Source organism: Pseudonaja textilis, chromosome 1 (genome assembly GCF_049901715.1).
Source record: "Pseudonaja textilis isolate UNSWEBS1 chromosome 1, rPseTex1.2, whole genome shotgun sequence".
In the NCBI taxonomy this organism is placed as follows: Eukaryota; Metazoa; Chordata; class Lepidosauria; order Squamata; family Elapidae; genus Pseudonaja; species Pseudonaja textilis.
This window is the reverse complement of record NC_141990.1, coordinates 179,099,495-179,126,506: the sequence shown is the minus strand read 5'-3', so window position 1 is coordinate 179,126,506 and position 27,012 is coordinate 179,099,495. Positions and strand designations below refer to the sequence as shown.

General features: G+C 37.9%; 1 protein-coding gene across 8 annotated transcripts in view; it reads right to left on the bottom strand.

Annotated features, from left to right (window-relative positions):
- Window positions 1-27,012, bottom strand: part of TFPI (tissue factor pathway inhibitor) — a 47,744-nt gene that overhangs the window by 13,561 nt on the left and 7,171 nt on the right. For all 8 annotated transcript variants that reach the window (XM_087919830.1, XM_087919834.1, XM_087919831.1 and 5 more), the window contains 4 exons: window positions 24,560-24,679; window positions 5,955-6,155; window positions 2,249-2,287; window positions 110-286 (listed from right to left, as the gene is read on the bottom strand). In XM_087919830.1, the coding sequence (XP_087775956.1) occupies window positions 110-286; window positions 2,249-2,287; window positions 5,955-6,155; window positions 24,560-24,674 (532 nt within the window). In that variant the 5' untranslated portion in view covers window positions 24,675-24,679. The remainder of the gene's footprint in view (window positions 1-109; window positions 287-2,248; window positions 2,288-5,954; window positions 6,156-24,559; window positions 24,680-27,012) is intronic.

Here is a 27,012-nt window from a genome sequence, read left to right as displayed (position 1 = left end):
TAAAGTTACTTTCTAATAAAGATCTGGAAGGACAGAAACTCCCTATTCCTGCCTTACACCAACGGACAATAATAGATGCAGTTAGGTACTAAGTAATGGCTCCACTTACCCCTGTCATGGCAGGTATTTTGGCATTCTTGCAAAGATTTAAAGTTGTTTTGGTTTCCCAGGCAACCTCCATATTGGAATTTTTCACACTGCTGTGACTCTTTGTTGTAGAAATACCTGGAAAGTAATCCTCGGCAAATACCAGGGTCATTTTCCAAAAGGCAGAAGGAAGGTTTTTCTGTGAATTAGGATTGTTTCAGGGAGGAAAATAATGTCATTTCTTTCCACTGTCCTTATTCTCTCTTAACCTCATGAAAAAATTATTCAGTTCAAACTAAAGTAAAATGCTACTCAGTCCCATTGACTTCAGGAGGAAAGATTTAGGACCTTCTTCAATACTCTAGTTTTATAGGTGGAATATATTTTTTTTGTATATCCAGAATGTGAAACATAATGTAATCGCACTATCATCCATAGTACTTGTCTAGGGACTTGCTATATACTCTGCTTTGGTTTGCAAAAAATATGGCTGATTCAGTTTCCATGATAGCCCTACCTGAGATGGAATGTGCTGACTTTTAAAAGCCTGGGTTTATTCTGATATTTTCAGCCACAATTAAGGCAATAGCCCTCAAGAGAGTGGTAAACTTTTTATGCTGCTATAATATTTAATATTTAATTTCAGAGTCCAGATGGCCTCAATTTTTCAAAAAGCTGTGCTACGATAGAAAATGTCTTTAACAAAAATATGAGATTTGTATCTTTTTTCTTTCCTCCTTATACTCAGTTGTCAGGCTTAAACTGAGTTATATTTATGCAGTCTTCAAATGTATGCTACAAAAATGATCTTACCACAATGCTGAAAGTAAGAACAGCTGCTACAACTTCTAATGCAGGGGAAAATGGACAATAGTTTGAAAATCTTGGTCCAAAAGATTGCATAATGATAACTCGGCCAAATTTGTCAATTAAATATCCGACTTCTCATTCTGATATTTAAAAAAATATGTCCTGCTTTTACTTCAGGAGCTCTAGGTGGCATAAATACATACCATTCCTTTCTTCTACTTTTCATGCTAACAACAGTGCAGTGAATCAGGTTGGGCTGAGAGAATAATTGGCCCAAAATTACCTAGTAATCTCTTGTATGTTTTTAACATCCTAATTGTTTTATATTGTTGTTTTATGATGTTTTAACCTACCCACAGTTGTTTGACAATAAGATGGATGGCATATGAATTTAATAAAAAAACTGGGGATAGATATGAACTTGGTTCTCCCACTTTTAATCCAACAATTTGAGCACTATATCTATGTTAATCTAATTACAGTGAAATACTCTGCATCATTTCATTTTAATCTCAAACTTTAAACCTGGGGCCAAATTTTGGTAATATGGGAAGAAATTAATTTATTTCTGGATGAACCAAACTTATTGTTAGTGGCATTCAGAGGTCTTTCTTCTTCATCCCTATATCTCCTAAAAAAGAATAGCTAGCACTGTCCTCTGTCAGTGTTTGATCCAGAAATTAATGTCTGAAATGAAATCAACTTAAATGCAATTCTTCCAAAACTGTGGATTCTTATGGGTAAAAATATCCTTCTGAATAATAATAATAAAAAAGAATCTCTGTCTTGCAACATATTGATTCTAATTCTCATGCTATTGCTTTCCTATTGCTTTGATTGGCTTCAATGGGTTTCAAGATAATGGCTTTTTACAGTCAAGATATTCATGTGCAAGGCAAAGAAGATAGCCACTTAAAACCTCATTAACTAAGGATAATGGAGTTGATGTGATATAAACACTAATAATTTATCTTGGCAATGTTCATTTCTCATTCATTATTCATTTTACAATACAAACTTGATTGTGATACAATTATATTACATTGTACATTGTAAGTTAAAAATTATTGTATTATATTGTACTGTTAATATGAAGCCCTCCAAAATGAAAATCAAATAACATAAATAAATGTGATCTCATTCTTGAGCCCTCTCCTTCTTATAGATGAAAGAAACACAAAAAATCATTATAGTTATTGTTTGCTATGATAAGTACAACATTCTGATAAGCTAGTAAGAAGTTGAGACATTTGAGTAAAATCTATATAGTAACTCAACCCAGCCATATTACTGTTAGGAAATTATTTCTTAATACTGAGAGATGACAAAACACAATGAAACAGTAAGTTACCATTCTTAAGTCTTAATTTCTTTGTCTTCTCTGGCACATCTGTAATGGAAAAAGTAATTTTAACTAGATCTAGAAATGTAACAGTAAAAGTCCTCATATCGGCATATTTTCTCTCTCTCTAATATAGATTGATATGATATATATGAATATAGTATGTAGGGGTGTGTGTGTGTGTGTGTGTGTGTGTGTGTGTGTGTGTGGTTTTAGAGACATAGATGATGATTGATGATGATGATGACTTGTTTTGAATAAAAACATCCTGTCGAGGTTGGTTTTCAGTTTTTTCTTTTGCTTCTCAAAATTTGCACATTACAGTTATTTTCAAAAATGTAGATTTACTTTGTCATTGCTGCATCTATACAGAATCCCTTGTCTTTCAGAAATATCAGAAGTGAAGCTGCCAAGCCATTAGTGTCATTGTGGGACTATGTTCCTCTGAATACATTAATTATCTCGCAGTGCAAGTTGACACTTGGCAGCTAATATACTTTAACATACTGAATTAAAGTATCAAGAATTAAAAAATCAGAATAAAAATCAAGAAAGACAGACATATAGTGTTGGGGACAATAACTCACAAATCACATATCAATAGCTTGTGCAAAGTCCTGGCCCAGGAAAAAGAACTAGGTCTAAAGCCCAGGAGAGTCAGGGCCATCTGAATCCGAGTTATTGGGGGTGGGGATGGGAATGCTATTCTACAGGACAACAACTGCGAGAGTTCCTGGGTTCTATAAAATAAAACTCTTTAATAGATGGCACTTGTAATATGTCAACTTAGTCCAATCTGGTTGGACAGGCTGAAATAATTGAGAGATAGTACCAATAAACTCTGCTGAACACGATAAAATCTGATTGTAAGAAATATACCCAAAGCATCTAAACTAATTTCAGCAACTAGACAAGCAATAGGCAATTCCTAGGGTTCAGGTAATCAAACTGAGAGATGCTACAAGTTATACATGCTGAAGAACATATAAACATCTTATAAGCATAATTCTTTTTCAAATCTTATATGTCATTATAAATTGACATTATAAATATATGGACACACATTTTTTTCAGAGGCATCAGAAAATGTAACTATGACATCTTTTTCAGTTCCAAATTCAGTGGGACTCCATGCTGTTTTGTTTTCCATGGGTATTCATTTATTATCTGTCAAATTTAGGTACTGCCCATCTTCCAGAGTGACTCTGGGTGGTATACGGTTAAAAGCATAAAAGCCATATAAAAATACAGTGCATCAATAAGAAGATTCAGATAAAAACAAGAATAAAATAAGTTAGAAGTTAAAAGATGGGTATGTATATGGGGAGGGAGGAGAGACTTCAAGGTGCCAACCACTGCTAGGGTTGCATGTTGCTCAGTGAGCTCCATTTGAGTTGACATGGGCAGGTCTTCAAACTCCTTCAAAAGGCCAGGAGCGTGATGGCCCACCTGAAGGGAGAATATTCCAGAAGATCTGGGAAATACAGGGGAGGCCCTTTTCCTAGACCCTTTTCATTCATTTAAAGAATGAAAGGGTCTATAACATACCTTCCCTGCCTGCATGATAATGTAACCTTCCTTCTCATCTTAAGAGAACTTTGAATTTTCTTGGAGATTAAGGCTGAGGGATCTGACTTACACCTTTTTTCCTTGGAGACTGGGATCTTATTTCCTCATCTGACTTTTGTTATGTTTGAATTAAAGTTGAACACTTCTCCTTACACTGCATTTGTGCACCCTTAAACATGCACCTGGGCCCTGACTGGTTCAACTTCTCCAGGTCAGCATATAAATGCATGATGTTTATTATACTTGCCCACTGCAGAGCTTTTCTCTTGCCTTGACTGAGTTAAGTAAGATTGTTTTTTCTGGCAGGAAGATTTATTAAAAGTTGCAGCTTGGGATTTTCTTAACCAGCCAGCTATTTGATAGTACTTTGCTGGAAACTCTGGGATAACTAAATCCCTGCTGAATTAACTTCTTGGTTATAAGATATATTTCCCACTTGGACTTTTAGTATATACAGGCATAACCTGTTTTATTGCGCTTCATTTTATTACACTTCACACTTAGTGCGAGTTTTTTTACAAGACCCTCCATCAGCAAAAAGATTATGACTCGCTGATGGCTCAGGTGATTAGCATTTTTTAACAATAAAGTATTTTTAATTAAAGTATATATATTGGTTTTCATTTTTAGACATACCATTGCACACTTAATAGACCACGATACAGTGTAAACATCACATTTATACAGACTGGGAAACCAAAACATTTATGTGATTTACTTTATTGCAATATTTGCTTTATTATGGTAGTCTGGAACAAAACCTGCAGTATCTCTGAAATATGTATTACTAAACCTGGATAACAATTGTTTTATATATATAGTGTTAATACTGATTGAAGTTTAAAACATGGAAATTGCCCAGAACATCAAATTTACATCTTTTGAAATAGGGGGTAGACTGATGGATACGTAGGACTGTTCATTTTAATGTTCATTTTGTCTCCTGAAAATGAGACATGGAACTTACTATTCAAAATATTTTTTCAAAGTTATATATCTATCTTTGATTTAGTTTTAATTCTAAGATTCAGGTGTGCAAGATTGCTTCACATGTACATGGCACCAAATTTAATTTGTGATATCTCCAGGGATGGCTGAAATCACTGACAATTTGGGAAACTACAAGAATAGAGTGAGTTGGATCAACAATCTAATTTGTTGCAAGGCTGTTCCTAACACTACCCCGGAACAGATATGAAGCCTCCAATACAAGCAAAAAGCAATATCCAGCTTTTTAAAAAATGACATTCTTGCCTGCTTTGTATTTCTGCTTTTTAAAACTTAATCTCAAAAATACAATCTGACAATAATATGCTGTAGTGGTAACTATTCTTTAATCTACTGCTTGAGGGAAATACTTTTTTCTATAACAACACCGAGACCATGGATGTCAAACTCGTGGTGTCATGTTGTTGTCATGTTGTTATCATTGTTGTTATCATGAAGGTTTTCAGCTTTGTTTGGGTATTTTCCCATGTCATTATAGTTGTGCTTTTAAAGTTGCAGCAATGTTTTGGCAGAATCTCATCTGCCATCATCAGGTTTCTGTATAGTATTCGTCGTGAAGCCTGATGGTGATGATGAACACTATACAGAAACCTGATGATGGCAGATGAGATTCTGCCGAAACATTGCTACAACTTTAAAAGCACAACTATAATGACGTGGGAAAATACCCGAACAAAGCTGAATACCATACGTATAAATACCTGTGAAAACTTAAGAATATATATATATATATTCCATTCCATTCCATTCCATTCCATTCTATTCTATTGGTTAAATACTCTTGCCCTGAGGACAATAATCAGTTTTAAAGGCACCACACAGTAGAAGAAAAATAAAATGGCTATGCTTCCTTTTCAATGAAGGAATATACATTTTTAAACCACATGCATATATTATATATCTGCATGCATATATGCAACACATTACTAAATGAGGAATGTAAAAACTTTCTCACTTTGTTAAAATTCTACACTTAATCTCAAATACTTCCCTCCAGTTCATGTATATATTTGTATAAATTCTGCAGGTACATAATAGGACAATCTGATAAGATGTCCAAAGAACTGGCTTTTGTCTGAGACTTAAAAAAAAGTGTTTCTTTAGAAAAAGGAAGAATTGTAGCAAGGAATATACTGACCTTTTACGATACACGTTTCTTGACATTCGTCTAGGGTTAAAAAGTTGTTTTCATTGCCTTGACATCCACCATAGTTGAAAAGTTCACAGTGACCAGTATGGATGTTGAAATGATAGCGGGTGTGCAGGGCTTTGCAAGGACCAGGATCAGCTTTCAAGGCACAGATTGGCATGCCTAGTATGAGTGGGGATGAATTGAGACCTGGAAGAAGGCAAATGACAATATTCAATATATTGCCTGATATAAATTGAACAGTGTAACAGCCAAATGTATTGGAAGGAATACAAACATGATGTATCATATACATTCAGTTCTTTTTCCAAGAGGTAGAATGAGAATATATGCAAAATATTCCTGTTTGGTCCAACACCACATTTCTCTCTCCCTCTCCCTTTCTCCCTCTGTGTATGTGTGTGCATATGTGTATGTATGTGTATGTGTGTGCACGTGCGTGTGCGCGCCTTCAAGACTTCTGAAGACTGCCTGGACTAGGTCCCTATAGGGTTTTTTAAATAATGCCTTTATTATTTTTATGAATTGAACAACACAACACTCCTTCCTCCTTAGTAAAGTTTTGTTTATCCTTGCCTCCTTCTTGGATCTAAAAGAGAATAATTGACCCAAAGTGACCCATTTGGTTTCATTTCTAAGCCAGGATCTGACATCTCCTAGTTTATAACTTGGTACCCTAGCCACTGCATCAAACTGGTTTTCATACTTTATGTATGGAATACCATTATGCCCTAAAATCAAATGAGTTTGTGCGATTGCTCTGGGAATAAAATAACCACAATTAATTAACTTTTAACTGTTATTCATATAGAATCCAGCAGTTTCATAAAGTAAAACTTTTCTACTGGATGTAAAACTCTTGAATCTAAAATCTAGATTTTAGATTATTTAGTGGAAAAAAAGCCCTTGCTAAGTCTGGCATTTAGACTGCAACTGAATTTTATTTATTTCTTGATCCACATTTACTTTAGGACAGAATTTGCTCTTGAAAATTGTGAAACATTGTTAGATACAAGGATATTTTGAACGAAAAGGGTGAGCTCAAAACGAAGCAAGAATTAAATGAACAAGAGTTTGATATGATTTGATATTCATATATGCAAATATATTCTAGATATGAAAAAGATGCGAAAGCAGAGGGTTTTTATAAAGAACTGACAGAATTGGATAAATATTAACAGAAACAGAAGAAAAAGTGATAAAAAACTGTATAACTACTTATTGGGTGTTAAATTGGAAGCAGAGTAAATGAAAGAGACGATGATAGCATGGGCAAAAATTTTTGGCTATGCGACAGAATTTGATAAATGGCAGAAACTATGGGATAGAAATTATAAATTAACAATATCAACAGTATATAAAGAAAATTTATATAAGATTTTTACAGGTAGCTTTTTGTGCCAGCAAGACTGGCAAAGGTATTTAAAGATAAATCAGCTAAATGTTGAAAATGTCACCAGACACTCGGAACGTATTAGCACATGTGGTCATTCACATGTGGTTGGAAAATATGATAAAACAACATATAGACCTAAACCCTGAAATATTTTTGTTAGGGATGATACCTGAATGTTATAGTAAAGAAAAGACATATCTAATTATTCATGTATTAACTGCAGCTAGAATAGTATTTGCTCAAAACTGGAAAAGTGAAAAGATTCTGATAGACAATGTGATTAGGAAAATATTAGAATGTGCAGAAATGAATAGATTAACACTAGCAATTAAAGGAAAAGAACAATCTGAATATTATATCATATGGGAATTATTTTATCAATGGTTGGAAAAGAAAAATGGAAATTAGAAATTAAATATATGAATATAGAAGATTTTACAAGTGAAACTCGAAAAATTAGAATATAATGCAAAAGTTCATTTATTTTAGTAATGCAACTTAAAAGGTGAAACACAGATATGAGATAGACTCATTACATGTAAAGCAAGATAGTTCAAACCGTGATTTGTCATAATTGTGATGATTATGGCTTACAGCTCATGAAAACCCCAAATCCACAATCTCAGAAAATTAGAATATTACATGCAATCAATAAAACAAGGATGGTACATAGAACAATATCGGACCTCTGAAAAGTATAAGCTGCCCCTTTTGCAGCATTTACTGCCTCAATGCAGTGTGGCATGGAAGCTATCAGCCCGTGGCACTGCTAAGGTGTTATGGAAGACCAGGATGCTTCAATAGTGGCCTTCAGCTCTTTTGCATTGTTCAGTCTCATGACTCTCATCTTTCTCTTGGCAATGCCCCATAGATTCTCTATGGGGTTCAGGTCAGGCGAGTTTGCTGGCCAATCAAGCACAGTAATCCAACGGTCATTGAACCAGGTTTTGGTGCTTTTGGCAGTGTGGGCGGGTGCCAAGTCCTGCTGGAAAATGAAGTCAGCATCCCCATAAAGTTTGTCTGCGGAAGGAAGCATGAAGTACTCCAAAATCTCCTGGTAGACGGCTGTGTTGACCCTGGACTTAATGAAGCACAGTGGACCAACACCAGCAGATGACATGGCTCCCCAAATCAACAAAGACTATGGAAACTTCACACTGGACTTCAAGTATCTTGCAGTGTGTGCCTCTCCATTCTTCCTCCAGACTCTGGGTCCTTGGTTTCCAAATGAGATGCAAAAGTTGTGCTCATCAGAAAAGAGGACTTTGGACCACTTTGGACCACTGAGCAACAGACCAGTTCTCTTTTTCTTTAGCCCAAGTAAGATGCTTCTGATGTTGTTTGTGGTTCAGGAGTGGCTTGACAAGAGGAATACAACATTTAAGCCCATGTCCAGGATCCGTCTGTGTGTGGTGGCTCTTGATGCACTGACTCTAGCCTCAGTCCACTCCTTGTGAAAGTCCCCAATACTTTTGAATGTCCTTTTCCTGACAATCCTCTCCAGGCTGCAGCCATCCCTGCTGCTTGTGCACCTTTTTCTTCCACACTTTTCCCTTCCACATAACTTTCTATTGATGTGCTTTGATACAGCACTTTGGGAACATCCAATTTCTTTTGCAATTACCTTTTGAGGCTTTCCCTCCTTATGGAGGGTGTCAATGATGGTTTTCTGTACAACTGTCAGGTCAGCAGTCTCTCCCATGATTGTGCTTCCTACTGAACCAGACTGAGAGACAATTTAAAGGCTCAGAAACCCTTTGCAGGTGTTATGGCTTAATTAGCTGATTAGAGTGGGACACTTTGAGCCTAGAATATTGAACCTTTTCGCAATATTCTAATTTTCTGTAGATTTAGGGTTTTCATGAGCTGTAAGCCATAATCATCGCAATTATAACAAATCACAGCTTGAACTATCTTGCTTTGTATGTAATGAGTCTATCTCATATATTAGTTTCACGTTTTAAGTTGCATTACTGAAATAAATGAACTTTTGCACGATATTCTAATTTTTCGAGTTTCACCTGTATGTATGTATGTATGTATGTATGTATGTATGTATGTATGTATGTATGGTATTCAGCTTTGTTCGGGTATTTTCCCATGTCATTATAGTTGTGCTTTTAAAGTTGTAGCAACATTTCAGCAGAACTGAATACAGAAGCCTGATGATAGCAGATGAGATTCTGCCGAAACGTTGCTACAACTTTAAAAGCATAACAATAATGACATGGGAAAATACCTGAACAAAGCTGAATACTATACATGTAAGTACCTGCGAAAACTTCACACACACACACACACACACACACACACGTTTTCTGAGGTTCTTGCGGGTATTTGTATGTGGATCTTTGGTTATTCGGGTTTTCTCCCATGTAAAATTGGCAGAATCTAGGCGAAGTTTCGATGAAATCTCATTCATCATCTTCAGGCTTGTGTCTTCGGCTTTGTGCTTCTCAGAGTAATGTGAGCTTGCAGCTGCTTCTTCCTTTTAACTGCTAGTGGGTGTGTGACTTGATTGGTTGGGGGCTTGGCTATGTTCTGATTGGGTGGGGGTGTGTTCTCATTGGTTGGGGGTTTGGCTGTGTTCTAATTGGTTGGGGGTGTGTTCTGTTCAGGTGAGGGCTTGGTTGTGCTCAGGTTAGTCTTAGTTGTTGGGGGATTTGAGCTGGTGAGCTGTGATCCTGCTGTTTGGCTTCACATTCGTGGTCATGCCGCATCTTCATGGTGGGCATCAGTTCGCTTGATGTATGGGTCAGAGGGGTTTGAAGCGGGTAGTGATGCAGCTGCGGTGCAGCTTCTGGTCTGTGGTCATGTCTCATCTTCTGTGTGTGTGTGAGTCTGCTTTCTACGTGGAAGTGTGGTGGTAGCATCTTGCGTGGCCCTCGTGGGTGTGGGTCTGGTGTCATTCTTCATGTTAGGTACTCATCTGTTCATGAGGGCAGGTTTCCAAATGGCTGGTAGGTGGGAGGTGTCATCTCATTTATTCATGCTGTGTGGGCGTTTTTCTATCTCTATGGCTTCTCTGATTATTCTGTTGTTGAAGTGTTCGGTTTTGGCAATAGTTCTGGTATTTTTAAAGTCAATCTCATGTCTTGTGGCTTTGAGGTGTGTGACCAGGGAAGAGGTCAGTTCTTCTTTTTTGATTGAGTTCTTGTGTTCTTCAATGCATGCACTTATTCTTTTGTTAGTTTGTCAGATGTATGTGGTGGGGCAGGCGGTGCAAGGGATTTCGTATACTCCTTGGTTTTCTAACTCGATTTTGTCTTTAGGATTTCTTAGGATGGTGGATTTGTGCATTCTGTTTGTGCAGAATGCTGTTTTAATGTTGTGTTTTTGGAGGATCTTGCTGATTTTGTCTGTAGTGCCTTTTATAGATGGGAGGAGGGCTTTGCCGTTGTCTTGTTCTCTGTCTTGGATTTTGGTTGGGGTTTCTTTTTGGATTAGGTGGGTAATCTTTCTTTGGAATCCATTGGCTGTTAGTACGTTAGTGAGAGTGTGTAGTTCGGTTTTTAGGTGTTGTTCGTCGGCTAAGCATTTTGTTCTGGAGATGAGTGTCTCAGCTACGGAATTGATCTGTGCTGGGTGGTGATGTGAGACTGCGTGTAGATAGCATTTTGTATGTGTTTTCTTCTGGTAGATGGTGTGTCCTAGGGAGCCATTGGATCTTTTGTATACCAAGACATCTAGGAAGGGAAGTTGATTGTTAGCTTCTGTTTCCATGGTGAATTGTATTTTGGGGTGTAGGCTGTTGAGGTGTGTGAGGAAGTTGTTCAGTTTTTCTTTCCCATGTGGCCAGATTATGAAGGTGTCATCTACGTATCTGACACACACACACACACACACACACACACACACACACACACACACATACATATATATGAATATAGAGAGGAAGGAATTAAAAAGGGGACGGTTGCAATGATAATATATATTACGTATATTATTTCAAAATAAGAATGTAATGTAATTGTTGTTGTTATGGTAAAGAAATTGTATTAACCAGAAATATTATGCACAAGACATTTGTACCCAGACAACACACTGTATAAAGAAAAGATGGAATGTTTGTAAAATAAAATAAAAAAGTTTATATAAAAAGAAAGAAAGAGAGAAAGCAAATCCTGACCTTGTGTCCCTTTGTCCAGACAGACTAGAAACCCATTCTGACAATACTCCAGCTTTTAAAAAATGCCATGAAGTTACCCATCTAAAGAAAGAACCCAGTAAAAATTCACTCTGGGCTTTACCTGGATCAGCTTGCTTGCAAGATAAAGCAGGCAACAGTACTATCAGCTACTCAGCTATGCATGCAGAAGCACTTCTCACCCCAATTTGTAACCCCACTTATGTTTGGGGGTTGCTGCATATGCTAGAGTTTGCAAAGTCCTTCACTATGCCTATCCCATAAATAAATATATTGTTTGCTAGTTTCAATATAGTTTTTCAAGAGCACTAGAAAAATAAAGATACCTTACCAAATGCACCAATGATAACAGATAACAGATAATCAGTGTTGGAAGGGACCTTGTAGGTCATCTAGTCCAACCCCCCACCCAAGCAGAAGACCCTACACCATTTCTGATAAATGGCAGTCTAATCTCTTCAATCCAATCTCTGGAATGAGAAAGGTTTCATTTGCTAAAACTACTGGCCATATACTGGGAGGTTATCAAGACATAGGAAGAGCCTAAAGCCTCTTTGCCTGGATGGCAGATCAACAATTCTATTCTTCTTATTATGGCTTTCTTTATATAACTATTGCTTATACTATAAGCTTTCATTTTGTCAATTCATGGCTCATGTTGCCCCTTTCAACCTTGCTTATTGTTTTTTAATTACTTGTTTTCCTCTCCATTGAAAGCATAATTACTATGCTTATTATTGTAGGATGTAAATATCAATTATAAAATTATAAAAAGAAACAAGAATATCACTGATCACGAGCAAAAGGCTGAAAAGTGGGTTCATTGGTACAATATTTTTTACTTGCAAGTTAGCATAAAAAAGGACTGAATGTTTATATTACATATAGCATTGCCTATATATCTTGTCTATATATGTTTATATTACTATGAAGTTCAATTTTAGTTTATCTCTTAAACAAAACTAAAATATTTTATCTTTACATCCTTATATAGGCATATAGCTTCCTTCATTCAACCATTTGACTAGGTATAATTGAGCCTTAAAAAAGTATAACTAATCTCTAGGGGGCAGCATCTGCTTAGAAACTACACTTCAAAGAGCCATTAATTCCCTGGCAGTTACAAAACTAAAGTGTCAGGCACACTTTTCATTAGCTCATTTCCTTTGAAGATTACAAATGACAAATTAGCACATCTTAATATGATACCTACCTACCTACCTACCTACACACACACACACACACAGAGACACAGACACAGACACACACATATGTTTTCTTAAGTTTTCGCGGGTACTTACATGTATGGCATTCAGCTTTGTTCGGGTATTTTCCCACGTCATTGTAGTTGTGCTTTTAAAGTTGTAGCAACGTTTCGGCAGAATCTCATCTGCCATCATCAGGCTTTTGTATAGTGTTCATCTGTGAGTCAGGCTTTTATAATGGTTTCAGATTTAAATTTGGGGCAGCCTATTGCTGTGCCAGAATGGTTTTTTCTTCACCCTGATTGGTTGGGAGTCTTGGTCTGTGTTTATTGGTCTTAGAGTTTGCTGTGTTCTGCTTGATTGGTGTTTCTAATATCTCCTGTCTGTTTTTTGGCTCTTTTTGTCTCTTGATTGGCTGGCAACATTGTGTTACTTTATTGGAGGCCTTTAGTGCAGCTTGGCTCTGGGTAAATGGACGGCTATCATTAGTTAGGAAGCTAGGTTTCATCTGGGTGCCTGGTTGGGGTGTGTTTGAGCTGGAGGTATCAGAGGGGATCTGTCTGTGCCGAGGTGTTTGCCTGGCTTGTGGTGTGGAGATTTTTTTGTTTGTGAGTGCAGACTTCCAAATGATTGACAGTCTGGTGGAATCATCTCTTCTATTCATGCTTTCTGGTCTTTTTTCAATCTCTATGGCTTCTCTGATGATTCTATGGCTGGGGTTTTCTATAGTGGCTAGGGTTTTGGTGCCATTGAAGTTGATGCTATGACCTGTGGCTTCCATGTGTTGGACTAGTGAGGAAGTGTGTTCCAGCTTTTTGACTGCATTTTTGTGTTCATCCAGGCGGGTACTTATTCTTCTATTAGTCTGTCCAATGTATGTGGCCGGGCATGATGCACAGGGGACTTTGTATATGCCTTGGTTTTCCAGGTCAATTTTATCTTTGGGGTTTCTAAGGATGGCTGCTATTTTTCTGTCTGTTTTGAAGGCAGTCTTGATGTGATGTCTGTGCAGTATCTTACTAATTTTGTCTGTAGTACCTCTTATGTAGGGCAGGACAGCTGTTCCATAGGTCTGTTCATCTTCTGGGTCTCTATTATGTCTCGGTGTGTTTTTGTGGATCAAGCCGGTGATTTTGCTTTTGTGGAAGCCGTTGGCTGTCAGTACCTTAGTCAGGGTGCGTAGTTCAGTCTTAATGTGTGTCTTGTCTGCCAGGCGTTTGGTTCTAGTAATTAGTGTTTTAGCCATGGAGTTTATCTGTGCTGGGTGGTGGTGGGATTGGGCGTTGAGGTAGCGGTTAGTGTGTGTTTTCTTCTGGTATACGTTGTGTACTATTGTGCCATCTGTTTTTTTGTAGATTAGTACATCTAGGAATGGTAGTTGTTTGTTTGTTTCTGTTTCCATGGTGAACTTGATTTTGGGGTGTGTGCTGTTTAGGTGTGTTAGGAAATTGTTTAGGTTTTCTTTTCCATGGGGCCAAATCACAAATGTGTCATCAATGTATCTTAACCATAGTTTGGGTTTGTGGATGGTATTGGCCAGGGCTCTGGATTCGAATTTTTCCATGAACAGGTTTGCAATGATGGGTGACAGTGGTGATCCCATAGGGGGTCCTTCAATTTGTTTGTATTTGTCCTTTGTATATGAAATATGTGTTGGTTAAGCAGTGTTCTGTTAGTTCCATGTATATATATATTTCCATGAACAGGTTTGCAATGATGGGTGACAGTGGTGATCCCATAGGGGGTCCTTCAATTTGTTTGTATTTGTCCTTTGTATATGAAATATGTGTTGGTTAAGCAGTGTTCTGTTAGTTCCATGTATATACATGAAGCAAGCCGACACCAACTATGGAGATGCAGCGCGACCTCGAACTCGAAGCCGGGCAGCAAGAAATCCAGCCAATCAGAACACGGCCAACCCCCCAACCAATCAAAACACAGCCAGGCCCCCCACCAATGAGAAGACACCCCCACCCAATCAGAACACAGCCAAACCCCCACCCATTCAAATCCCACCCCCACTGACAGTTAGAAAGAAAAAAGCAGCTGCAACCTCACATCACTCTGAAAAGCAAGAGCCAAAGACAGAGGCCTGATGATGATGAATGAGACTTCATCGAAACGTTGCCTAGACACTTTGAATCTTACGCGGGAGAAAACCCGAACAACCAAAGATCCATATATATATATATATATATATATATATATATATATATATATATATATATATATATATATATATATATCTGCCCACAGGTGTGTACTGTACACATGAGTATCTTTTCCAGATTTTGCATTGCCACTAAAAAGCTGCCAAGCAGTTTGAAAAAAAAGAGGGTGGCTTCGATGATATTCTTTAAAAGAATAGGGTCCTTAAACACTAATTACATCTTATCTCATCATATATATATATATATATGTATGTGTGTGTGTGTGTGTGTGTGTGTGTGTTTTCTTAAATTTTCGCAGGTATTTATATGAACAAAGCTGAATACCACATACCCGCGAAAACTTAAGAAAACACACACATACACACACACACATATGTATGTATGTATATATGTATATGTAGGTCTAGGTCTGTTCGGGTCTTTTCCCATGTAAGATTAAGAGTATCTTGGCGACGTTTTGGTGGCACGAAGCCAAAAGCACCAGCCTGAGGATGGCGAGTGGGACCTCGCCGAAACATCGCCAAGATACTCTTAATCTTACATGGGAAAAGACCCAAACACACCTAGACCTACATACCTGTACCCATGAAAATCTACAAAAACATATATATGGAATGGAATATATATATGGTACATGTATGGTATTCAGCTTTGTTCAGGTATTTTCCCACGTCATTATAGTTGTGCTTTTAAAGTTGTAGCCAAATCTCATCTGCCTTCATCAGGCTTCTGTATTGTGATTCAACTTTGCTGTCGCCCCCAAACACATCCCCACAGAAACCATCATATGTGGAGTTGAAACCAGCCTGACCAAAACCAACCCTGATGATGCTAACAAAATCAGACTTGAAATCACCAACATCCTCTGCACTAGCAAACCACCCAAAAGCAACTTATCCAAAGAAGAACAAACTGCACTACTTAACCTGAAAGAAGACACCAGCATAATAATCCTACCAGCAGACAAAGGCAACGCGACAGTGGTTATGAACACATCTGACTACCAAACCAAGTTAACCAACCTACTCCAAGACCCCGCATACAAACCCCTAAAGACAGACCCCACCACCTACCTAGAAAAAACTACCAAATCCAAAATAAAAACCTCCCCATCAGTGAAGAAATCCAGCAAAGAATCATACCCAGAGAAAAATCATCCAGATGCCCCAAGCTTTATGGTCTCCCCAAGATACACAAAGAAGGAACCCCACTCAGACCAATAGTCAGCTCCATAGGCTCACCTCTACAAAACCTGGCCAAATTTCTCGCCAAACAACTACAACCCTATGCAGAATCCATCAACTCACATGTAAGAAACTCATTCCAGTTCATCGAAATCATAAAGAAACAAAACTTACAACCCAGCGACCTACTAGTAAGCTTCGATGTCATATCCCTCTTCACCCAAATACCAATAAAAGAAGCCTTGACAGCCATCCAAAACAAATACAACCCCCCAAGCACATCCTAGATCTGACCAACCACTGCCTATCCAATACATACTTCACCTACAATGGACAAAAATACAAACAAATAGAAGGAGCACCCATGGGATCACCCCTCTCACCTGTCATCGCAAACCTCTACATGGAACACTTTGAAACACAAGCTCTAGAAAAATACGTCCACAAACCCAAACTCTGGCTCAGATACGTAGATGACACCTTCATAATCTGGCCACATGGGAAAGAAAAACTAAACAAGTTCCTCACACACCTCAACAGCCTACACCCCAAGATACAATTCACCATGGAAACAGAAACCAACAATCAACTTCCCTTCCTAGATGTCTTGGTATACAAAAGATCCAATGGCTCCCTAGGACACACCATCTACCAAAAGAAAACACATACAAACCGCTATCTACATGCACTCTCACACCACCACCCAGCACAGATCAATTCCGTAGCCAAAACACTCATCTCCAGAACAAAATGCTTAGCCGATGAACAACACCAAAAAGCCGAACTACACACCCTCACCAACGTACTTACAGCCAATGGATTCCAAAGACACAAGATTACCCACCTAATCCAAAAAGAAACCCCAACCAAAATCCAAGACAGAGAACAAGAAAACGGCAAAGCCCTCCTCCCATATATAAAAGGCACTACAGACAGAATCAGCAAGATCCTCCAAAAACACAATATTAAAACAGCATTCTGCACAAACAGAAAAATATCCACCATCCTAAGAAACCCCAAAGACAGAGTCGAATTAGAAAACCAAGGAGTATACGAAATCCCCTGCACTGCCTGCCCTGCCACATACATTGGACAGACTAACAGAAGAATTAGTGCACGCATTGAAGAACATAAGAACTCAATCAAAAAGAAGAAACGACCTCTTCCCTGGTCCAACACCTCAAAGCCACAGGACATAAAATTAACTTTAAAAATACCAGAACTATTGCCAAAACCGAACACTTCAACAGCAGAATAATCAGAGAAGCCATAGAAATAGAAAAACGCCCACACAGCATGAACAAACGAGATGACACCTCCCGCCTCCCAGCCATTTGGAAACTCGCCCTCATGAACAGACGAATACCTGCAACCTCACCACTGCCCACTCCAAACCCCTCCGAGCCATACATGAAGCAAGCCGACACCAACTATGGAGATGCAGCGCGACCTCGAACTCGAAGCCGGGCAGCAAGAAATCCAGCCAATCAGAACACGGCCAACCCCCAACCAATCAAAACACAGCCAGGCCCCCACCAATGAGAAGACACCCCACCCAATCAGAACACAGCCAAACCCCCACCCATTCAAATCCCACCCCCACTGACAGTTAGAAAGAAAAAAGCAGCTGCAACCTCACATCACTCTGAAAAGCAAGAGCCAAAGACAGAGGCCTGATGATGATGAATGAGACTTCATCGAAACGTTGCCTAGACACTTTGAATCTTACGCGGGAGAAAACCCGAACAACCAAAGATCCACATACAAATACCCGCGAGAACCTCAGAAAACAAAATATATATATATATTGTTCTTTTCCTATGAAGCTTAAGAGCAAGAAAACTTCCCCACTTTTCAGAAGTTAATTGTTCCCAAGTGGCTTTTTATGCAGGTGGTCCTCAACTTACGATCACAACTGAGCCCCAAATTTATGTTGCTAAGTGAGAAATTAGTTAAGTGAGTTTTGCCCCATTTGATGACTTTTCTTGCCACAGTCATCCAGTGAATAACTGGAGTTGTTCAATTAGTTGCATGGTTGTTAAGTGAATCTGGCTTCCCCATTGACTTTGTTTGTCAAAAGGTCACATTTATGACAACTGTCATAAATATGAACCAGTTACCAAGAATCTGAATGTAAATCATATGACCATGGGGATACTGCGAGGGTCATAAGCATGCAAAATGGTCATAAGTCACTTTTTCCAGAGCCATTGTAGTTTTGAATGGCCACTAAGCCAACTGGTATAAGTCGAGGACTACCTGTATAACAACCATTTTGTACCCAGGGCTCAAAATCCTACAACAGCCTTCTCTTTCCCTGCCTGGAGCCAATGAATCAACTCACCACAGGACAATGTGGGCATGAGCTCCATGTGGCCCATGGGAGAAAAGTAAAATGGTCAGCTAGCATCTGGGGAGTTCAGGGAGAAAGCAGTGAGGTATGACAGCTTTTGCCAGCTGGTGAAACGGGGAAACCCCAGAAATCAGACAGTGCCAAAAGCTAGGAACTCTGCAAAACGTTGATATCAGGAATTCTCCTGGAGCAGGATCCAAGCTGAAATTTAATTGGCTAGGATTCCCAATCCCCAAAGGAGACCCATAAAGCCATTGTTTCTTTCTGTTCTTTTAGAGTTGGTATCCTCCAAGTCACTTTTGCAAAACAATGTCATTTAGTAAAATCCAGGAAACATGCCTTCTGTGCCCTGGCACTTGAGATCCAGATGGTCCTGCCTTTTTCCACAGGGGATGAGATCAGGATGTTAGAAAGGAGACATGCTGTTCAATGGTATTTCAACAGCTTAATTTGGTGTCACCCTATAGGAGGAACAGTAGTTAGAATGCAGTACTGCAGGCTAACTCTGCCCACAGTCTGGAGTTCGGTCCTGATGGGGCTCAAGGTTGACTCAGACTTGCAAAGTCGGTAAAATGAGGACTCAAATTGTTGGGGGCAATATACTGGTTAGAGAGGGCAGTAAAGCACTGTGAAGCAGTATATAAATCTAAGTGCTATTGCTGTTCCTATTTTATTATAGCAATGTCTTTTGTAAGCCGCCCAGAATTACCTGGTTAAGATGCATCATTATACCTGGACAATACTGAATTCAGACTTCACCCCCTCCCAATGTGATAGGAACCTTAATCAGGGCTCTGCAGGGCAAGACTAATCTGATCCTGAATGCAAGCCAAATACTGTTGCTTTTGTCAAACAAGTTCCTCTTGAATTATTCCTCTGTCCTGATCCCATCCTAGGATTTTCCCCAAGAAGTCATTTTGATTATTTTCTTCCTTGCAGTTGCTGTCAGTTTAGATCAGTGGCACCCAACTTTTTGGGCACCCAGGGACTGGTTCCGTGTAGAGGTTTTTCCACGGACTGGAAGGGGTGTGTTTTTGTCTGCTGCCTGCATCCAATGGGGCTTTGCTTGTTTGGGTGTTTGTGTGTACCGGTTTCTGGCATGCCACGGACCAGTGCTGGTCAGGATAGGGCTAAAGCTGGCGCTTCATCTATGGCTCCCACTTCTCCTCTGTTCTTACCAGGAAGGAAGATAAGAGTATAAACTGTTTAGTAGAACGGATGGGACACACTTCATTCCCCAAAGAGAAGGAGGGCAGGGAGAAGGAATCCATGAACAATGGGAGCTTAGTGACATCTATCATGTATAACTGGGGCAAAAAATGTTCTTTTCTAAAACAAAAAATTCTCAACAATGTTTAAATGACATTAAAAACTTGAACGTACCATCAAATCTGGATTCACTATGTTCCTGTGAAAATGCTCATGTGTACATGTAGGGTGGGTAGATGCTGCATCTATTTTGCATATTGATTCCGTTATTGAATCATCTTTTTGTGGTTTACCAGTTAACTTGGGTTTGTCCTGTGGGACACTTATTATCTTGTTGAGAGCTTGACTGACATGGCAATGAGACAGTCATTTGTCTTGTATAAGACAAATTGGAGGGGTTGTCATATGTCTTGAGTTGTGGGAACCAGCCCTGTCAGTCTGGCAAAGTCAATGATTTTACATCATTATTACTGCAAAACATGCCTCATTTTTATTAACGTGGAATCCAATGATATTGTTCTTTAGTGGAAAAAACTGTTTTCTATATCCCAAAAGACTATTTGCAGTTTAGGCGAAAACTCAATCTGAGCTGAATCAAATCAAAGACAAGGTCTTCTATTTTCAAGAGCTTTTGTAGCCCCTTAGAAATATATTCCATTTTATGAGCCACGATGGCGCAGTGATTAGAATGCAATACTGCAGGTTATTTCTGCTTTGCCAGCTGCCTGCAATTTGGCAGTTCAAATCTTACCAGGCTCAAGGTTGACTCAGCCTTCCATCCTTCTGATATGGGTAAAATGAGGACAGATTGTTGGGGGCAATATGCTGACTCTGTAAACCGCTTAGAGAGGCCTATAAAGCACTGTGAAGCGGTACATAAGTCTAAGTGCTATTGCTATTTTACACATTTGGTGTTTTTAATAGTTAACACATTCCCAATAAATGGTGCAATTGCACACAGTACTTGGAAGTTTCCATTAGCTTTTATGAGTATATTAGTTTACATAGAAGGAAGAGAATTAATAGTTTTTTTCATCCAAGGATTTGTTCTTTTGTTTGATTCTTGGCATATCTTGCCATCTTAGTTTCCTTCTGCTTTGTATTTTTTTTTAGTATTTATTTGATTTGTCAATCGCTTACAAGATACAGGTATAAGAATAAATATAGTTTTGAATACATGAGATAGATACTTATAAGAAAAATAAAATAACAATAGGACAGGGACGGTAGGCACGATTGGTGCGCTTAGTTTCCTTTTGCTTTATGTTCAGGGAAAGAAAAAGAAGGGAAAGCAGCTTTCCTCTGCCTCACTAAGGTATCTCCAGAGAGTAAAATTTGTGAGTATGAAATAGAATTTTCTTTAATTTCCTGGTCTTGTATTTTTGTCAAAGAATTCAGAAGCAATATAATGGAACAAATAAATCTAAACACTGGAAATTAATTTTACCATTTGATGGAAGCTCTCCTAATCTTTCATCCAAAACTATATTTAGACTAGTTTTGTTGGCCCTTAAGGCACATAGAGTATGCTTACTCTTGGCCGCTCTGGGAATGACAAAAAATCTCAACATCCTAGTTTTTCCATTGTCTTGGTCATTATTTATACACCGCGTGAAGTGCAGCTGTCTTTGTTTCTATTTCAAACATTAGAGATTTCCTTTTTGGAATCAAAGACTTCTAAACATATGGGAGATACAAAAGGTCAGTATTTCCTCAGTAATAAAAATATACCGGACTTGGACATCTTTCTAGCAAAGATACTTGCTGAGTTGCAGAAATTCCATAGGAAACACACTACTGTGTCTTGTACTCTGCTCATTTTAGCAGGATGGAAGTGAGGGTGGAACAGTATATTTGAACTTTTTCCTCCATCTGTGACAGTTCTCTATCACAAGCTCAAGTACATTAGTTTCAACAAGAGGACAACATGTACATGCACGCTTCTCCCAAGGTTTCCACAGCAGCTGGGAGGTAGTAATTAGGTCGGATTGGTCCTTGGAGAGGAACACACAACATATCCTGTGCTGCTTGGGATGCCTCATCAGCAACCACAGGACTGCAATACAAAATGTTTGCAATGAATATGGCAGGAAGAAAGTAAGCAGGGGTGGCGGGGTGGGGGGAATTGTGGGGGAGATGGACAAAAGCAGACAATTTAAAGAAATAGCAGTCTGGGAACGGACTGTTCACAATAAAACACTGGCTAACTAGAGCTAAAATTGGTAGGACAACCTCTTTATTGTCTTCAAATTTCTTTAAAAAAAACTTGAAAGGTGGAGATGGTACTTTCATGTCCTGCTCTTCAGTAGGAGTTTATGATAGACCAGTAATTACATGTTACACTAACCTGTTTAAATTCCTATTTGCTTTTCTTTTAGAGCCTACCTATGACTAATAGAAAAAGGGCAAATAAACACAAACTAAACACAAAAAGCAAAACAAGCAAGATAATGATAGCAAATAATATGATAGCAAATGTATTTTTATATTTACATGGGTTTGTTTACCCAACAGTGCCTTGGAGATTAACTTCATGCCCATAAAGAGCAACATCCCTGTTATTCATGGATGGGCTAAAATACAAGACAGGATTCAATTTATGAAAAGAGATGAGATTTTTTTTACCCATTTGTCTCTTCCCTTCTTCCCTTTCTTAGAGAATGATTTTCCAGAATGGAATAGGAGCAAAGCCAGAGTTCTAATGGGTGAGCAATTGTGAAAGCCACATTCAGAATAATGCCGCTTCCAAGAAATATAGAATATAGCCTATCCTTGTTGAATGTTCCTGCTGTTGAAACTGATGTCCCAACTTTTACTCAGATTTCAGCAGGAACTAGAATGATAGCCATAAATTGGATATAATAGAATGAACTCATCATTTCCCACAATTATGGGAAAGGTTGGGCAGGAAAATTTTATACAATATTTTTCTGAAGAACTGAAAAACGTCTTGGTTAGCTTGCCTAGTCTATCCTAACCTAAATATCGTATTTATCTCAGAAGATTCTATTGAGCTGAGGAGCTAAATCACTCAGTTTTGCTCCTCGTTTTCCCCATTGTACTTATCCCATTTTACACTGGGCTTAGTTATTAATATATAATAATACTCAAAGAAAGATATATAAAATATGGAGAAGCATATATTTCAAAAATGATGTTGCATATAAGAGGTTCAATAATTTTGTACTGAAATAAGAATTAAAGGAATTTATTATCATTGAAAGTTGTATTCTTCTACTATATAAATATCTTAAAATCAGTCTGGATAGTTGCCATCTTGTTTTAAAAGTAGTTTGTTGTTGCTTTATTCCTTGGATTGAGAGGTAGGGATCAATCCAACCTCATCTAGCTGGCTTTGGGCATAAAGGAAGACTAAAACTCACAGAATGTTTGTTTGTTTACAAATAATTCAAAATGGCAAACATACCTACTATTCCTTGTTTCTCCTATTTCTCCCACAACAACCACCCTGGGTTGTGGGTTGGGCTAAGAGGGAGTGAATAGCCCAAGGTCACCCAGCTGGCTTTATACCTAAGGTAGTACTAGAATTCACAATCTCCTGGTTTCTAGGCTACTACCTTCATCACACCAAACTGAGTCCCCTTATTTCTTACTCCTGCTAAATGAGCTTCATGCATGTAAGTTTTGCTAAGTGCATTTTTTTCACGCATCCAGATCAAATTTCCTTGCAGAATATGACAACTCTTTTAATTCTACAATCATAACTAAATGATCACCTATTTATAATAAGCTGACTTGACAGGAAAAATATTCAATACTCTTTCCTGTGGCTGATTGTTCTGTTGTCTCCCAAGTGAAATGCTTCGTGTCTATATATTCAATTTATATTCTATTTATACAGTTCATCACAAGGCTCTGTTCAAATTATTCTTGTTGATGAGCATTATCAAGGCAAAACAGCTTGTTGTATTGAGAGAAAATGAGTCTCTTTTTTGTCCCCATCATAAGGTTGATTTGACAACTTGCCACCTACCCAACACCCACGCCTGCTAAAAGCTTTTCCTGCTAGACAAGCTGAATATCCAAGCAGTGATGCTAATAAGTTATGGACTTTTACCCTTTACAAGAAAGAGGCAGTTTCAATGGCTGTGACTCATTCCCTTCAGGAAATGTGTCTTTCAAGAGAAAGGTTATTGGACATAACTAAGACATCAGGCAGGATCTTCCTTACAATCGAGTTCTGTGTACTCCTTGGAATTTTTTAAAGCTTGCATTCCATACAAAGTTTTGGGGTTTATATAGTTTATTGTCAGAGCAATTGAGAAGTAGGCCTCTATCTTTTGTCATATATGCTTTGTAAATAATAAATAGTAAAGTAATGGACAATACCTTTTTAGATACTCTCTGGGCCCCTGGTATATACAAATGACAGCTATTTTCTTTTCATACCTAATGTAATGTTCTTTCTTTTATTTTATTTTTTCAAACAAAATTTGATAGTAATAGGAACTGTCTGGGTAACTTCAAATATTGAAATAGTAAGCAGGATTATATTTTAATGCCAAAGATGGAAACTCCTTTGTTTTTAACCTTACCTTTTTAAAACATTTCTTCTGTATTTACATTATCTTTGAATTTCATACCGCAAATAAATTGCCATAATTAATTTACACTTTTATTTTAGATAAAATATGCTTTGGAATTAGGTCTGCCGCTAAAAGGGTATTTTGTGAAAAGTACATTCAAAACCATACGCATAAGTGGATGAAATTGCAGACTAATTGCAAATTAAGACAGAACAGGCTCATGAATGATAACCAGTGGAATTCAATCGGGGCTGAAAATACTATTACCCATTCATTTTGAAAATGCATACCACAATTAGGAGTTGCCTTAAATATGCCCTGTTAAACCGGGACATTTTATTTCTCTGTACTGTAGCTTTGTGGGAATAAAAGAGCACTTACCAATAATCTCTGCATATTCCTCATTGTCAGAAGCTCCAGTCCCATCGCAAAGGACAAATTGGAAGAGAAGATACAAGGTGGCAGTTACAAACATATTGATCCTCCTTCCGCTCATCTTTTCTAAACAAGCAAAAGAAAATAAATTTTAGTACAGAAGACAAGGAAAAAGAGAGCTTTGAAACATCCTTCCTTCTACTGCCAGGAAAAAAATGGTCTTATAGGGGTTCTAGTTCAATTCACATCATCATCCATCAGGCAAAGAGAAAAAAGGATCTGGATACAAAGGCTTATTATGATGCCTGCATTAAATGCAGAGGCCTGAGCACAAGAGTTGTAGAGCTTAACTCAAAAATATTGTTCCTCCTGAAGGGAAGTTGAAAAGCTTGCCCCTGGTTAATCTGAATAATACTGAGTCTACAGAAATGTGTTTTGAAGTTTAATCAAATGAGGTAAATCCTAACAAATTAAATGGGTTGAATTAGCAACAGTTTCTCTATTTTTTTCTTATATTTGGCCTGATTGTTGCCAATTCATGGTGAATTATGCATTCTGGGTGCTCTCTATTAATCCTGGAGTTGGCAAAGCATTGGCATGAAATTTCCTCGCCCCACTGCTAATTCCTATTTCACCTATGGTACCTCTGTTTTAAGTTCCTGCAATGCCTTTCATCCAAAGTAATGTATAACGTAGTCTATTGTTTAATACATTTACATCTCTCTTAAACAAAGGGGGACTTATTTAATATCAATTAAGGAGCTCAGTTTAAGGAAAAAGTAAGATTAAATAAAAAAGACCAAATTAATGACAACAGATTCAACAACCAGACATATTATTGTCTTTATGATTATTAATTAGTTTTATGCTTATTGTAAGCCACAAAGGTGCTTAAGGTGTGTGGCCATATATATCTTAATTGGCAATGAAGACAGAATGGACAGCTTCTGCTTTTTAGGGTCAACTAAAAAGTATAAATGAATCAGCAGTTATGAAATATAGCCCAGACTAGCACTTCATAGAGTAGGCTTGGAGGAAAAAAAAATCATGGATGCCTCCATCCTTTCAAAGATCAGAATTGTGCAGGCAATGTGAGATTCTGTCAAAAAGAAAGAAGAACTTTGAGGAAGCACATCAGAAAAAATACTGAGACTTTTAGACTTGGTGTTGGAGAAGACTCCATTGAATACCATAGACAAACAAATGAATCAACAAACAAGTAAATTCAGAATTCTAACTTGAGGCACAAAAGATCCCTATTTTGGACATGTTCTGATAAAACATAGCTCTTTGGATAAATCCATGACACTAGAAAAGGTGGAAGGAAAGGTAAGCAGAGGACAACCAGCAGCAAGAAGCTCACCAGAAGCCGGAAACAGGTCCATTTCTGGACTTCCAGAAGGCCCGTTTTCCCCGTCCCAGAGACTCCATGAGGACCCTGCACTTACCTCCATCAAAAATGGTAAGCATGGAAACTCCCGGGAGAGGTGGGGCAGGGCTACTCAGTCGGTTCAAATACCGGTTCGGCAAACCAGATGTAACTTTAACATCCTGTTTGCCCAAACCAGTCCGAACCGGTAGAATCCCACCCCTGGTGCGGATCCTGCTTTAGAGGTCTGTGAAAGTCTCTGACTTAAAATATGTTTTGTCTAGGAATCTGACATACTTTCACATGGTTTTAGTATTTCAGAAACCATATTCTATCTGTTCCACAAAAGTACGTGAAGACAAGTCTCTGCTCCTTTTCTCTCCTCCCACCCATCAACAGGACAAAACAAAAATGCTTATCTTTAACCAGGTTTCCTAGTGTTCCTCATGAAACCTTTATCCGTAACCTTGGTCATACTTCAAGAGACAAGAAATAATTATGCTTAAATAATGGAGAGACTATCTGTCTGTCTCCTATATGCTTAAAAAAACAATCTCTTTAATAATGAAAAAGTTTAGAGTCAACATAAAACGTTTCTGAGATACTGATATGCTCTATGAATACATTTTCTAATAGAAAGAATTAAGTTCAATTTGGAAGGAGCGAAACAGAACATTTTTTTTTTTCAAGGAATCCAATAATATTGGTTATTAGATTAAGATTGAGAGTATCTCTTTTATTTGGATATTTTTGCAAATTTGCTAGAAGCATACTAAGATTTTTATCTCTTTGGAACTTTAATACTAGTATGTTATTATGTTCAATTATGTATTACCCATAACACATATTATACATTTATTAATCACATTTATATAACCACCCATCTCACTAAAAGCAACTTTATATGTTCAATAACACTTAATTTTTCCCAGCTTTGACCAAATTATCATGTTGAATGGATTTTCTCCATAATTTGCAAAACACTGCATTGTTTGATGGCAGAACATGGAGATTTTGAAAGATTATTTGAAATGCACTATCTACAAATCTGTAGCCTGTTAATGTATAGATGAAATTGTTTTTAACAAAG